The sequence below is a fragment of the Protopterus annectens genome, chromosome 11.part0 (genome assembly GCF_019279795.1).
Source record: "Protopterus annectens isolate FY-2018-M chromosome 11.part0, PAN1.0, whole genome shotgun sequence".
NCBI classification, from domain to species: domain Eukaryota; kingdom Metazoa; phylum Chordata; order Ceratodontiformes; family Protopteridae; genus Protopterus; species Protopterus annectens.
This window is the reverse complement of record NC_056745.1, coordinates 1,545,813,167-1,545,829,821: the sequence shown is the minus strand read 5'-3', so window position 1 is coordinate 1,545,829,821 and position 16,655 is coordinate 1,545,813,167. Positions and strand designations below refer to the sequence as shown.

Genomic DNA, 16,655 nt, shown 5'->3' with positions numbered 1-16,655 from the left:
CAGAAACCTCTTTGACACTGTTCAAAAGGAACCTGGACGAGTGGATGGGACACCATAAATTCTTACCAGGGATAGCACTCACAAGCCTCTTGGACGTGGACAATCATTACTAAATGCAGTCTTGGGTAATGAATGTCATATCTGTGGTATAGCCTAGTAAACTCTTATGACCCTATATTGTTGTATATTGCCTTTGAGGTTACAGACATAGCTGAAGAAAGCTGTGTGATTTTCCTTGGTCTAGGAGGCTAATTTTACTTCACATTTGGCTTTAGTAGGGGCTGTCCAAGATGGCTGCACACTGATCAACAGCTTAATTTTAACTCTGTCAGTATGAAAAAAAAAGAAAATGATAGATAACTGCCAGTAATTCTTCATATTTTAGTAAAATTCAGTTACTGGCTAAGTAAGTAAGTAAACTGATTGGATGCCAGCAAAGGTGAAACTTATAAAGTCTGAAAGAAAAATCAGGTAGAAGAGGTGAAGAGAAAACACTGACTGGGAAGAATCTTGCAGCTGTTCAGTAAAAAGCAGTTCAAGCTCCAGCTTTGGTACAAGATATAGCTTCCAGTAACGTAGAGGGAAAAAAAGTCAAATGTGCTGAGGGCTGAATAAAATAAATGAAAACTTGAAGGAATATATTAACTAAAATAAAAAAAAACTGTAAAAATGGAAGAAGCTTTTAACATCTATTCAGATGATCTGATGAAGCTGCAAAAGTCGGAGGGTAGAAAATGAAGAAAAGGCTGTCTGAGTATGAGACTGCTCAGGAAGAGCTTTTTCAAAAAAAGTGGTAGAGTTAGAGGATAGAGCATGCAGAGAAATCCTGAGATTTTCTGTGGTTCCTGATAATCTGGAAGGAACAGACTGTATTAATGTTATTAAAGCACAAATAAATAACTGGAGTAGTATTTCACAACAATATTTATTACTTGAAGAGGCACATTGTGTGTGTGCTTATAACCTGGTCATGAGAAAACGGTAAGAGCTGTATCAGTAAAGATGTAATCATACCAACAGAAAGGGAGTATACTGACAAGACTGTAGCAGAAGGGCAAAATACTAAAATTGGAGACAATTCAGTGTTTGTGGAAAATGATTATTCACTGTACACCAGGCAGAAGAGAAGCAAATTTATCCCAGCAGTCAGGGAATGTAAAGAGGCAGGTGTGAGATTCAAGTTAAGGAGAAGTACAAAAATTTGTACAACAAAAAGTGAACCCTCAAACAGCAGGGGACTCTGTTTCTCATTCTTCTGATAATAAAGCTCAAAAGAGACTTAGCCATTGAAGCCTTTTTCCAGTGTTCAAAAAGGAAAATGTTTGAGAGAAAAAGCACGAGAGTTGATTAGAAGAATCAGGGTACCTTGGACTTGAAACAGAGTCTGGGGTTGGGTGATGGAGATGAGGAAGAAGAAGACCAGGAACACTGAAATTAGTGAATGAGTATGAGTATATAAAGCATCAGTCACATTTGTGAAATGTGGCTTTACAAGAAAAAGAAGTTGTGAAAGATTAGATTTTGTTTGACTTTGTGGGGGTACTGACAGGCATATGCCCAATTTCATGTAATTGCTGTTTGAAAGGGCACTAAAAGAAAAGTGGAGAGAAAAAAGGAAAGTAACTGAAACTATAACAATTTGTGTTCTTAACAGTAATTGTATAAAGCATTCTATGATGTAAATTGCATGTTCTATAGGAAAGCATTGTTAGTCATTGTTGCGTGTGATGAAGATATTAAAGTAACCAAATACTTTTTTTTTAGTTTTAAGAAATGTAGGCATTACAGTATAAAAAGAGAAGAAAGACTGGACAAAAGCATGTGGGTGATGGAGTATAAAGGTGCATATTTGAAATGTTTTGTTTTACTTTTAATTAGGTGAATGTCTGGAATTATGCCCTTGTCTTAATTTAATGACTTTTTTTTATGAGAGACCTCCATGTTATGAATAGTTTTCCTTTTGCATATACATGTTCATTGTCAGTAGATTCTGTTATGTTCTCATGGATACAAGTTGACTAAAGGTGAAGGCAGTAAACTGACAAGTCTGTACAGTGTTTACTGAGAGAACTACAAAATTAAAAGGTACAAACAAACAAAGCTCCTCATTAGCACTCTTCAAGAAGAATCTTGATGATTGGATGGGAAATAGGAAATTCACCCCAGGGATCACCTCTGTGGCTCTGCTTGACACTGGTGCAGGAAAATAATTTTCTTGGGTGGCAAAAGCCAGGATACCTTTTTGGCTGGGCTTGTGTAGGCCCCAGGGCCGATAGCCTAGTACCTACCTATGAATAAAGATAAGACAAGAAGAGAGAGAGAGCACTTAGTGTAAGTAGGAGCACAGGCTGTAATGTGCTTTAGCATGGATAACCTTAATGTTAAGTTAGTTTATGTTAAGTTAGTTTATGCCTGTGGGTGCACCTGTCATTTCGGGACAATTGGTCCTATCTGTAGGGTTAAATTTCATTATTTGAAGATGTAGATAGTTTTCTGCATTTGTTTTAAGTTAATAGGTTTGGGGGGGGGGTGTTCTGGAGTGTATTTTTTTTGTTTGTTTCAGGGTTTTCATTAAAGCAAAAGGTTTTGTAAAATGTGGCATAGGTTCAAATGGAGATGACAAGAAACAAGTGTATAAAGGCTCAATTTGCCAAACAGTGGGTGCATGTAACAAAAGCTAGGAATAGACATTTATAAAAGCTGTTATATGTAGTAGGAGGGAATAATAACTTCTTGTCATAATGGCTACACTAAACATATTATTGTGGAATGTGAATGGCCTCACAAATATCGACAAAAAGGTAACAATATTGAATTACATAAAGAAATGCAGAATGCAAATAGCAGTGCTACAGGAAACACATTTGGAAATAAATGAGCGTGTGAATTTGATAAAGGATTTCAGGATGAATATTCAGCAGAATGTCAGGGACAAATGAAACGAGGAGCACTTAGATTAATTTTTAGAAGAGCTCTGACAGTGATAGAAAAGTTTTAAAAAGGTAGTAATGGTAGATTTGTGGTACTAAGGGGCAACTGGAAAGGGCGAAGGATTACTCTGGCATGTATTTATGTTTTGCAGGGAATATTACTTATAGTTGAGGACTGTAACTTGATTTACAGCAATGAGAATATAGTTAGGGGACATAGAAGTGAAAATATAACAAAATAGGGTAGATTTCTGAAGACATTTCTGAAAATATTTGGTATGGAAGATGTTAATTCAGTAGTAGAAACACTAAGAGAATTTACATATTATCCCCCAAGGTATAGTAACTGAGCTAGACTAGACAGAAATTATATTTTCCAGGAACATGTATGTTTAATTGAAACCTTTGGCAGAAATCTACTAACTGTATCAGAACATCCATTGGTGACAACCAGGATAAAACTGCAGGGTAATGAAGTACAGATGAGAAGCTGGTGCTTCCCCACCTACATGTTAAAAAGATATGAACATAAGGGATGAGTAGTGGAAATTATTCAGTTATTTGGGAAGATAGAAATTTTTTTAGAAGTTATAGCTAGTGAGCGGGATAAAATGAAAGTGGAGTTTAATACTAGGGTAAGGGCTGACAAAGGTTAAAGTATTGTAGAATAGGGGGGATCTTAAAGAATAACAACAGGTGCAGTTGCAGAGACTTAAAGAGAAAATAAGGGAGTATCTGGATAATATGCACACAATTGCTTAGGTAATAGATGGTAGAAAGGGCTGTTGCTAAACTTGGGGAGCCTATAACAAGAAAAATAACCAGAGATCATGTAGAGGTATTAGAGATACTTTGGAACTTTTATGAAAATTTGTATAAAGCATAGGAATGTGGAAATCGAGGAAAATCACAAATGAAAATATTTATGAAAGACTTAGATGTACCAAGGTTAGAGGTAGACGAATCTCAACAATTAATAGTATATTGAGGAAATGAGATAAAAACAGTGATGTATAATCAGTCTTCAGGAAGTCTCAAGGGAATAGGTGGTATTCCTGTGGAAGTTAGGATAGAAGAAAATGATAAAGATCTGAAAGGTTTTATTTAACAGCATCCTAGAAGAAAGCTGTGGTGGCTGTAGTAGTCAGATATGGTAAAGACCTATCAGACCCAGATTCATGTAGGCCCATTTCAGTGTTAAACCATGATTATAAAGTGTTTATGTCTATAACAGCTAAACGAATGGCAGTAGTGTTGCCAAAATAGATAGATATGGATCATTACTGTTCTGTTGAGGGGAGGCAAACAACTGACAGCATTAACAGAACAATAATGATCCACAGGGAAGCAGAATGTAAGAAAATACTGTTGTTGGTGGGTCTTGATGCAGAGAAAGCATTCAACAGGGTAAGCTGGTATTTCATGTGTAGGGCAATGGAAGCAGTTCCATTACCTGATACAATATTAAGGTTACTTAGGACGATATATGAGGGATTGGAGGGAAGAATTAAATTGGGAGGGTTCCTTTCTGATAAGTTCATAAGTTCATAGATGTGTACTAGGCTAACAGCCACAAGGGCTTTTTTAAGCCTGACCATGCATACAAAATCTCTGTTAAGTTCTGGTACCCTTGATTAGTGTAGGCAGGGGCTTGGGAGATTAAACATTTTCAAGCAGGAACCTGGGAGATGAACAATTTACAGTCTGCCTGTGCCCATTAGAAAAACATATTCCAACCAGGGATGAATGTTCTGTTTTCCATCCAGTTGTCCACATTGCATTTGAATTGAGTTAGGAAGGATCATTGCTACACACAGATGGGAGCCTGTTCCAGAGCAGGGCAGATACATACTTGTGTCTCCAGCACAGGCAAGGTTTACATCTCTGTAGGTTCATAGATTAGTACTAGGGTAACTGCCCTTGTGGGACATTTTAAGACTAGCTAATTACCACATGAGAGATTCAAACCCTGTACCTTGTGTCTCTAAGGTAAACACCTTGACCATTATGCTGGGTAATTCTGGTGCTGCTTGTTTTGCGGATATGCAGGAGGTCCATCAGGGTGGGGCCTGACAATGCCTTGTATGCCTGGCATAGATCTCTTCTCTACAGCCTGTAGGAGACGGAATACAGGGAAAAGGCCTTGAGGTGTTCTGAATAGGACATTACTTTTAGTGAGGAACCACTGTGAGCTTTCCAGTTGTTAGATGTGCCTGGTTAACTACATACCAAAAGTGGCATTGTACTCAGTGATAGGTCTGATGAATGCTGAATACAATGGAGCAGTGACCTCCTTGGACCTAGATGCCATACCTTTGTTTATAACTTGCGCAACATAAAATGATTTCCTCTCTACTTTATAGACACAAGATGGTCAAAGGCTAGATTGTTGTCTGTGTGTGCTCCCAAGCCCTTAATTACTGGCTTAACTCTTAGGGGTGTGTTGTCAATATGATCATCACCAGGGGTGGACAACTTCCTGAAGGGTACTATTATGCATTTTTTGGCATTTAATCTTAGTTCATGGCTCTAACACCAGTTATTTGTCGGTGTCAGCCCTTCCTGGAGAACATTTTTGTAAATGGGAGATTCTTTGAACGCTCCTAATTTGCAGTCATCTGCAAATTTAGTTAGCCAGAGACCCTTGACATGAGAAGTAAATGCCAAAAAGAAGCAGTCCCAGAACAGATCCCTGAGAGACTCTGCTTATGACTGACAAATTTATAGATGTGGATTCCCTTGTTCTAACTTCTGTGTCCTGTCAGCAATACTTGAGTGGGATATTGTGTCAGATACCTTGACCAGGTCAAGGTAGGCATTGTGAATCATTGTGCCCTCAACCCATTGCTTTGATGACCTTCTTAAAGATGTCCACTTGGCTGAGTAGGCATGACCTGCCGTTAACAAAACCAAAGTGGATTGGGTCTATTGTCTGGAGGTTTTCTATGTCATTATTGTTTATTTCCATGGCTTTGCTTATGGGTCTTTAGTTTACAGGATCTGTAGATGGCCCATCTTTGTGCAGAGGGATGACTTGCTGTTCTCCATTTGTGAGGCACAAAGCCTGTTTGGAGGCTACAGTTAAATAGCAATTCCAGAGGCTCTCATATGTCGAAATTCATAATCTTTAGAAGGCATCCTGGGATATTGTCTGGGCCCACTGATGCACTGTTCTTGGCCTTAGAGAGAGCATTGAGGACCTATTTCCCTAATGATAGTAGAGGGAGTTATATTTGATGCTATTTCCTGAGGGATGATTGAAGGGGAGGGAGGGGTAATGTTAGAGCCAAAGATTTTGATCAGTAGTCTTGCTGTATCTTCTAGCTCAGTATAGGTGGCTGCATTAACAGTGAGCTGTGCAACTAATTGTGTATTGCCTTTGTGGTTGAGAGCATAGCTAAATAATACATTGAGGTTGTCTTTGGCCTTGGAGGCCAAACTTACCTGAAATTTGGCTTTGGTAGACTTTATTTTTCCTCTGAGGAATTTGTTTAGTGTGATGAGAGTGCTTTTATCCTGCTGTGTGCTACACTTCCTAATTTTTGCAGTGATTTTCTTCCTTCTGTTATACAGCCTACTGATGCAGTTCCATTAGAATGGCTTTTTTGTATTAGTTTTGTACTTCTTTCTCATGGGTACAGCCTCTATACAACATGTTTCTATGAACTCTTCCACATATGCAGTGGTGTTTAGTATCTGAACAGAGGAACCAGGCATGGGTGTCCTGTTTCTCCTTTATTTGTATTATATTTAGGGGCTCAGAAATTCAAGGATATAATTGGTATGGTAATCGAGAAAAGTTGGTTTATTTGCAGATGATATTATTTTAAACCTTTTAAAAACAGAAAAGGACTGCTCGGTGTTTTGGGACATTTTGACACAGTTTCAAGTTTTTTGGGGGTGTAAAATTAATGAAGACAAAACAAAGGCTGTAAATGTAAACTATGTACCCTCATGTGAATTGGTTCAGCAATATCAATACTTATGGGTGCATGATAAAATGAAATCTTTAGGAGTATGGGTTAAAAAGGATTGTTATGATAGCTACAGATGTGTGGGAAGAGACTGAACAAAAGATAACAAAAGCTGAGAAACGGGAAGCTCTTCTTTATAAATATGTATAGCAAGCTACAAGGAATGAAAATGTTTGTCTGTTTAGTTTTATATACAGGTCAAGCATATTTTTATCAGCCAGAGGAGACATTTTGGACAGTAATTAATAAAGAGTTGAAAGATTTTATCTGGAAGCGGGAGAGGGTAAGGGTCAAGTGGGATAAACTGACCCTTCCAATAGAACAAAGTGGTTTAGAATTACCTGATTTGAATGGATATTTTAGAGGTACACAGTTAATGTTCATATACGTAACACAAGCAGAAAGATACAATTCAAAGTAGAAAGGGATGATGGTTAAGCAGGGGAGAAATAAGGAAGAAGTGGGGTTTTGGATGCTGTTAAGGTGAATAACAACAGCTATACAGAATATTGTGTGCCTTAAGTAGCAAAAAGTATAGGGGAATCCTAAGTGAAAGACTTGCTCTGATTGAGTTTTTAGTTGAGTGTGGAGCAAAAATTGCTGTTAAAAAGGGGATAATTAGTGGGGGCTTATGAAATATTGCACGGTAACTATAGGAATCAATCAGAAGAGGAATCAGAATCAGAAGAGGTTATTAAAGATTGTGATAAGGGATTGGATAAGCAATGTGCAAGGAAACAATGGGAGGAAATGGGTAGGGTTCCCAAATATGCAACAAAATTATAAGATTTAGGAATTTTGCTTGGAAATGTTTGCATAGGTATTTTATAACACAAGCAGACTCCAAATATTTTTCCTAGGTAGATGGCAAATGTTGGAGGTGTGATGAGGATGAAAGAGGTAACTAGGAAGATATGTTTTGGTAATGAGTCGGCAGACTTTAGAAATTCCCTGCAGAATACTCTATCAGAAATAGTGTAACTAAGGAAATGATTTTTTACTTGAGCTGGAATATTGCCTAGACATAGTAAGGCCTTGTTAATTTTTTTTTGTGATGGATGCCAAAAAAAAAAGTAGTTACTAGAAAATGAAATCAAAGTCGAAACCAACTGTATTTGAAGTATTGGGTATTGTAACAGAAATAAAAGAACTGGAAAACTAACAAAGGAAGATTTTAACAAGAAATTAACAAGATGTTGCACTCCCTGGATGCTATCCTTGCCCTGGACAATGTTGACTTCTGTGCAGTTATAAAGATGTGGTTCAAGGTTGTGGAAAATACCCCAGCAGTGCTAGTGTACAATGCCTATCACACATTCAGACCAAGCTCTGAAAAAGAAAAAATAAAAGGAATAGGTATTTCCATTTGCCTAAAAAAACAAGTACACCTATAGACTGGTCAAACAGGATGACTTGCTTGAGCTACTTTTGTCCAGCTGACCATAGGCAAAATCCCCCACCATCATCGCTAGTTATAGGTCCCCAGCCATGAACCATGAAAATCACTCCGCATACCTGAAGTTACTAGAATCACTTAACCATTCAGCCAATACACTACTTATGGGTTATTTTAACTACCCCTCCATAAACTGGGAAACATACTTGACTGACATGAAGGCTTAGAGATTCCTGGATAGGCTCAAATATCCTTAACAACAGTACTCACAAACATGAGTGAACATTGCACTCTTTTCCCAGCATAATGTCCTCATTGGTAAGATTGGATCCTAAATCGGTCTTCTTTGAAATAAATGTAACAAGAGATCAAGCCCTAAAACCCTAAAGAATTTTTCCAAGGCAGATTGCCTTCTATTAATTGATAGCATAAGTAATTTTAAAGCTCCCTCTAACCCTGAAAACACAGAGGCCTATGCAGAAGTATACACGAATGCCCTGTACATCCACTTAAACAACTGCATAGAACTTGGCGGTACCTGGCTGTACTAAACCCAGGTCTAGCTACTCTGGTGGATCCCTGGCATAAATAGACTATGCAACAGAAGGAAGAAATTCCTGTCTAGAAGTAGGAGGGAGGATACACAGCAGATAAAACAATCCCTCATTGGTCTCAACAGGCAAATCAGGAAACTAGTTAAGTCTTCAAAAGCTAATTATGAAACTAAAATAACCTCACAAACAATGGATAACCACAAAGCATTTTTCAGTTATGCCCGAAATCTTAAAGGGAGACACTCAACAACATGCTGATTCGGTTGTAGATGGCAGTGCCTATACTCGGAGAGAAAAAAATAGCAAATCTGCTTGCTGATAAATTCAGCTCAGAATTCACCCCCTCATCACCTCTGGTCACTCCCAATGAAATACCGTGTACCGTTCCTTTGTCTGTAATCACAAAATAATAGGTTGTCACTGCACTTTCCAAAGCTAGAAACATGACATCAGTGGGCCCTGATTGAATCCCAGGGTACCTATCAGACCCATTTGGATCTCTATTTAATCACAGTCACCAGATAGGCTTTGTCCCAGCAGAGTGGAGAAAAGCAACAGTCATCCCTCCGCACAAGGGGGAACCATAGACAGACCAAGGAAACTACTGACTCGTAAGTCTGACTAGTCGCATAGGCAAGGCTATGGAAAGGATAATCATGGACTTGATTAACAACGAAATAGGAAATCTCCAGACTCTAGAACCAACCCAGTTCAGCTTCATCAAGGGCTGGTCCTGCTTGCGCAGTCCTGGTATACTTTTGAGAAGGTCAACAAGGACATGGATGAGGGTAAGTCAGTGCATATTGCTTATCTTGACCTGGCCAAAGCATTTGACATAATATTGCACTCAGGTGTTGTAGACAAACTCACAAAATTGGACATAAACTTCTGCGTCACTAGATGGATAGCCAAATGGCTCACGGGTAGGACACATGCAATTAGAGTGGGAGAATCCTCATCCAGCAAGAGGCCAATCACCAGTGGAGTATCACAGGGCTCGGTGCTGACCCCCCCTCCTGTTTGGAATACAATTCTCAGATGTCAAGGCAGATTTAGATGGCCTTTGGCTGACCAACTTTACTGATGACTGCAAGTTGGGGGCAATCATTGACTCCACAACTGGTGCTGATATCCTACAGAAAGGACTGATGCAGTCTAATAATTGGTTTCAGAGCCATGGCCTCAAACTAAATGTGAAGAAGTGCATAATTATTTTTCAGACGTCAAGTACTCCTGCAAATTGCAACATTGATAGCATAGCACTCCCCAAAGGGTTGACCCAGTGGCAAATGATCTGGGTAGTCAGATAATAATCTGAACTTTCACCACTGTGTTTCCATAGTGGTTGAGGAAATCCGTTTATGTGTCTCAGCTTATAAGTAAGGGTATGGCATCCAGATCTGAGGGTGCCATAGTACCACTGTACTCTGCCGTTTCAGACCAATAATAGAGTACAATGCATTCTTTGGCATGTACCTTGCCAGGCACCTGCAACAGTTGGAGCATCCTCAGAGGTTTCTCAGCAAAAAAATGCAGGGTATAATCAACGTGTCATATGCAGACTGATAAAAAGCCCTGTCACTGTATTCAGTTTCATACTGATTACTGAGGGATGATCTATGCCTGACCTATAAAGCAGTCTCTGACCCAGCCCTGATGGAAGTGTTGCATAGTTGTAAAACTAACTGCATGAGGGTTACCAGCTCCATGGATCTAAACCTGATCTCTGACATGAACAGATCGTGCTGGAGAGACAGATATGTCTGCCAGCGATAGCTTATTAAAGCAGGGCCATTCCCTGACCGTCTTAAAGTGCAATCCGGACCAGTAGATAGGAAATCACAAACTCACTCCTGGGGTGGCACCCATGTCGTTTATGGAGAAAGGCAGTCTAAAATTTGTCAAAACTCAGTTTACTGACCCTTGTTATGTTTCTTCTAGGGACAGAAAATTAGGTTAAATTCTTGATAAAACTGGCTAGGCTTGTAAGGGCTGTTGAGACATTAGCCTAGTAATCTCCTATAACCTATGAACCTACGGAAGTGGGATCTTTAGAAAAGGGTAAGCACAAATTAAATAGAAAAAGTGGAAATTTGGGGAACAATGCATAGAGAATAATGTTTTGGAGAAGGAATGAAGTTTAAGGGAAGGCAGAAACTGATCGATTTATGTAATGCTGGATTGATAATTGTTTAACAGACTCTGTGTGATGTGTATTGTTTGTAACAGAGAACATGTTGACGTTGTGTGTTTTATTTTTTATAAATGTTATGGTTACCCGTGTCTCAAGTGATATTTCAATAAAGGTGTCAAAAAATTTGGCTATGGTAGACTGGTAGACTTGATTAGTCCCCTTGAGTTGCCTGTTTAGATTGATGAGTTTTTTTTTTTTTTTTTTTTTTACCTTGCTGGGTTTTCTGTCTCTTAATTTTTGCCATGAATTTCTTCCTCCTGCCCCTCAGGGTAGACAAGACAACAGTGGCTATTCATTCCCATCACCTAGCCTGTTCAGTTCAACACCCATGACGCTAACTGAACACTGGTCATTTGGATCATCATCAGGGAGTCATCCCTCTGCTCCATGGGGTGGGACAGCCCTTTGATCTTGATCCTGTCTCACTCCCCTCCATTTTTATCCTTTTCTGTGAGACAGAACCAAAGGTCATGCTGAAGTCTGAGTAGACTTGGTCTGCTGATACTACAGTGCCAATTTCGTATGCGTACTAGTCATAAAACTTGTTTGGGTTTGATTAACCCATGTCAGTTGTTGTCATAGAGATTGTCCTTTTGAAATATTACCAGATTTATACTCAAAATTTCCTCTGACTTTCCTTACCACTGTTGTCAAGTTAACAGACCTGTAGTTCCATTGCTTTTTTCTACTTCCTCTGTACAAGGTACCTCCATTGCTGTCTTTCAGATTTCTGGTAGTGCACTTACCATCGATCTATTAAAGGTCACCATGAAAGGGTGTGATGATGTATTGGTTAGATTTATGAAGACTGTAGGAGGCAGCCCATGTTGTCCTTTTGCTTTATTGTCCACAAGAGCGGCCACTTTCCTATGAGTCTCCTCGTCCCTGATGCCTGTCTGCTGTTGTCCATATTCTGCCTGCCTTCCTGCATTGTACTTTCTCCTTGCTTTCCTTTCTGAAGACTGACTTAAAGTATTCGTTCAGAGCTTATGCTTTTCCTTTTCAGCAGCTCATCCTGGATAGTTCTGCCCCTTCCTTACTTCTTTCTGCTTTATATCTAAAAATCCATGCCTTTACCATCTCTGTTTTTTATTTTGTTTTTGCTAGCATTCCTGTACTGTGTGTCCGTCACTATGTCAGCCCCTCTTTTCCACATGTTGATTTTATTTTTTACCTTAATTGCTAGCCTTTCATTATTATCTAGCCACATTAACCTTCTTCCCTTTTAGCCTGTTCCTGACACCCTTGTCCATTCCCCGTATGTACTGCATCCTTGACTCATTCCCATGTCTTGTTTGCTCTCATGATTTGTTCTCAGTTGCTTAACTCATCCTAGACCACATCCCTCTGCACAGCATATACCACTGTTGTAAAACTCCAGCAAATCATTGTTTTTGATGTCTTTTTTCTGGGTCTATATTAGAACATCGAAGTTTCACAACTTCAAATGTTCTAATATCGACCCCTATTCAGCGAACGCTGAAAACATCGAACATGCAGAACAACGAATTTTTTCCTAGGGAAAAAAATTTGCTGTTCCGAAACACATACACACAACACAAGCACACCAAACAAACAGCAATCCACACACATACACCTAAAATCTTACATCTAACCCTACACTAAACTGTACATACACCACTACCACTATCTATCCACTTACCTTAACCCAAACCCTAACCCTAAGGTCCGTCACTATCGCACACTCACATCACCCGCACCCTAACCCTAACTCACCTACCCCACCCTAACCCTCACGTCCACACAATCACACACTTAGCTGACCCGTGCCCTAACCCGTGCCCAAGCACACACTTACCTGAACCCGACCCGTAACTTTCCACCACAGTGCTGAAAATAGCGAAGTGACAGAAACGGACAACTGAATTCTTTCCCTAGGAAAAAATTTGGTTTTCTGTAGTTTCGCTATTTTCAGAGTTCACTGAATAGGGGTCGATATTAGAACATTTGAAGTTGTGAAACTTTGATGTTCTGATATAGACCCCTTTTTTCCCATTCCCCTACACCATTGACTAATGTTACTTTAATTTGGATGGCCATGACACCTTCTGCAGAGGTTAGGACCATATTCAAATTTCTGTCTTTTTTTTTTGTACATTCCTGCAGCAGTTAGCAGAACCCCTCATGTCCAGGACTTTGGCCAACTCCCACTACATCTCAGCACTAGAGTTCTGAATGTCCCAGTTTAACCCTGGGAGATTCAAATCCCTGTTAGTATTACTGTCTTCTTCTTACCTCACTTCTTTATGTGCTGTTCCAGTCTCTTACCTTCCTCTCTTGTTATGGCTGGTGCTTTTCCAGTCTCTTACCTTTCTCTCTTGTTATGGCTGGTGGACTGTACAATGAGTTAGTCCACCAACTTCCTCTACCCAGGGCACTTAACCTACTTTCTAATCGTGTCTGTACTCTTGCTCTGTTCTTCTTTTAGTATCCTTTCTCCTCTCTGATCTCACATCTCATAACTGTCATGTAGCTTGTTACTCCACTTCCTGCTCTCCCTTCTGTGTTATTCATGAAAAGCCCATGCCAGGCACTCCCATTTCACACCCACCCTTGTTATTGGTCCGTGTTTGCCTCATACCAGCAATGGTCACCCTCCCATTCTGTATCGATGATTACAGCTCCCTTTGTTTCCCTTCACCTCCTTCTATTGCAAAAGACTATCCATCCATGATCTGAGTCACTCTTGTTTCCACATCTGCCATGTTTTGCATCCCTTTTTTAGGTTCTGTCTTCTTCCTGAAAACATTCCTCCTCTTCTGCCACCCTTTTTCCCTACCTTCCATCTTCATTTAAAGGTATGCTCATTGAGTTTTACCTTTCCTTCTTGATACTAAACACAGCTGTGTCTTCTCTGTTAAGATCCAGCCTGTCCCTTGCTGAGATCGGGTCTCTCTGTCAGGTCTCATGGACACTGCCTGACAGTGTAATTGTGAATTTTCCTTTTTGTAATAGAGCACTTTATAGTGTTTAAGAAGAGATGGTATTTTGATGGGTTTTGGGCCTTCCAGGGCATCTCCCTTGTGTGTGGAAAATAAGTCCTTTTTGAGATAAGACCTCATGGTGGCAGTGTTTTTTTTCCACCCTTAAACACTTGAAGAAGGATTTGAGACCCTTCTTTTGTTGGGAAAAGCCAGGCTGATATATGAACATGCAGGATGGTATGTCATCAAACCACCTCTTCTGAGAGGTGTTGCAGAACTGGCTACAGACTATAGTCCAAGGCATATCATAACTGTTCACTTCCTAGAGAATTAAACTTGCTGGCAGACTCCTTCAGAGATTGCTTCAGTCCTTTGCTGGACTTTAGGAAAAGGGAAACCCATCTGGTCAGTGTCTTGTGGAAGTAAGCTGTCATGGTAATCATAGAGTTTGTTACACAAGTAAATGCGCCCCACATGCCCCTGTCTTTTGTTAATTGCAGCACGTAGATGGTGGCTGTAGTCTCTTTTCACTCGCAAGGACTATTATTTTGACTTTCTACTCCAGGATGAATTCCTAGCTTCCTTGCAAAATTCAGAAACAAAGACTCATCCTTGTTGCCCTTTAGTGGCCATTAAGGCTGTGGCTTCAGGTTACCATGTCCCTTGCAGTATTGGAATCTTTCTCTAGCACAGGTCTAGAAAATCATCCTCTGTTGAGCAATGACGGTCTCCATCTTAAATCATGGCTGCTTCAAATCTTTTGCTTGCAAGCGGATCTACAAGTGGAAATCATAGAAGCGAATGGCATTAGAGAATGGAAGAATTTGTGCCAAGAGGAAATTGTGCCTAATTGGTGGAAGTTCTGTAATGTTACTGCTACTTGTGAGTCTCAGTCAAATGCCAAGAACAAATAATGTAACCTGTTGTTATCATGTGGCTTGTAAGGAAGTAGAATTTCATGCAGTATTTGTGTTTGCACATTGTGTTAACTTGTAATAACCAGTTTCTATCACTTTAATTTTAATTGTTTGCTTTCCACATAGGTTACCTGAAGCTCTGGCAGCTCAGTAGACCATATCTTCCATATGATGTCATCTTTATAGATGAAGCACAGGACTGTACTCCTGGTAGGTACTCCAAAGTCCATCTGTTCTTTGAATTCATTTAAAATGTGTAGTGTTTAACTAATTCACTTTATCTAGTCTAAAACTTGTTACAAAACATTTCACACATAGCATGCGCTTTATTCAAAGCCAGTTTGAGAGTTTTAGAAAAGTGTTCTGTTCTTGAAACAAGGTTGATGAAGCAGCAGATTTTGCCAGTTGCTGACTGGTTTTTCATAATGTTTTGGTGTTTTTACTTGAATTAAGAGTAATAATAGGGAGAACATGTTCATGTTGAGGCATTAGTGCATTTGTTGCTGGAGCTGTTGTTGATTTTTTTTTTGATATGATGGTTGAATATGTTGTAGCATGCTTTTAACTAGGTATTTGCTTTACCAGTTATGAATTCAGTATGAATTGTACAGCTACATATGGGTCCATGAGGAGTCCTAGATATTTCTCAGTTTGTTACTCTGTGATTTTATTTATGTAGCAATAGTTATATATGTTGAGTTTTGCTTATTAACTGATTTTATGAGGTGTACCGTATATATTGCCAGTTTCAGAGATGTTTAGCTTGTGTTTACTTTATATGAAATTTTTACAGCTAGAATCAACATTACTGGTTGGTTTTCTGTCTGAATAGAACAGAAAAATGTAAGATACTGTCCAAATTCACTGTAGTTCACTGTCCATGCTCCAACTATGAAATTATCAGCAGAATTTGGTTTCCTTCCACCTGTTAAATGGCATCTTTTGGTAGTAGTCCTTGATCAGAAAATCCTGTTCTGCCAAATGATTTGTACTATAAACAATATTCTTTTGGCAGGAAACATATTTATTTTACATCAGCAGGATTTCTGTAATATGTCCAAATAATAGTATCATCTTTCCTCTCTGTTTAGCATGTTCTTCCATTGGGACCATACTTCACTACCTACTTGCCTAGACTAAATTGCATGCTGTGTTACAAAAGTCCTCAGTTATTTGTTAACATTCACACTGCCTGGATGCCCTCTTAGTAATGATTACAAAAAGTGAATGCTTTTGATGCTTTAAAGAAAGTCAGGGCCTAGATTGCTTCTGTTCTCCTGACTGTCCTTTTAAATGATAGAGGTGGCTATAGTGTGGATATTTGGCTGTTTTTGTTTTCAGAAGCTTGCTTGATTTTTTTTTTGAAAAACAGCATGAGGTGTGTGTACCTTGTGTTATTGCTGATTGTTGGTGTATAATATATTTTTAATATTTTGTTTTGCAACACATTAATGGATGTGAGCAAATTTATAATTATACAGCCTTGCATGTATAGCGTGGTAGTAAAAATGGCACAGAAGGGAGTTGAGTAACATTTTCACATCCTGAGCTATACACCTTTGTTTCCACAGTTTTCATACTATCAATATTTGCAGTGTAATACTAATATGTATAGAATTGTAGTCTCAGTATCAAGGGAGAAATGTGTCAGCTGCAGGCTGATATGAATTGCCATGTGTATTCACTGAAAAGCTGTGTGAGACAGTATTGAACATGTAAATATGGGAATGTACAATATTTTATTA

The 16,655-nt window shown here is 39.1% G+C and overlaps 1 protein-coding gene across 2 annotated transcripts in view; it reads left to right on the top strand.

The window, feature by feature from the left end:
* FBH1 (F-box DNA helicase 1) overlaps positions 1–16,655 on the top strand; it is a 1,264,666-nt gene that overhangs the window by 899,459 nt on the left and 348,552 nt on the right. For both annotated transcript variants that reach the window (XM_044088820.1, XM_044088821.1), the window contains one exon: positions 15,037–15,120. In XM_044088820.1, coding sequence (XP_043944755.1) covers positions 15,037–15,120 — 84 coding nt within the window. The remainder of the gene's footprint in view (positions 1–15,036; positions 15,121–16,655) is intronic.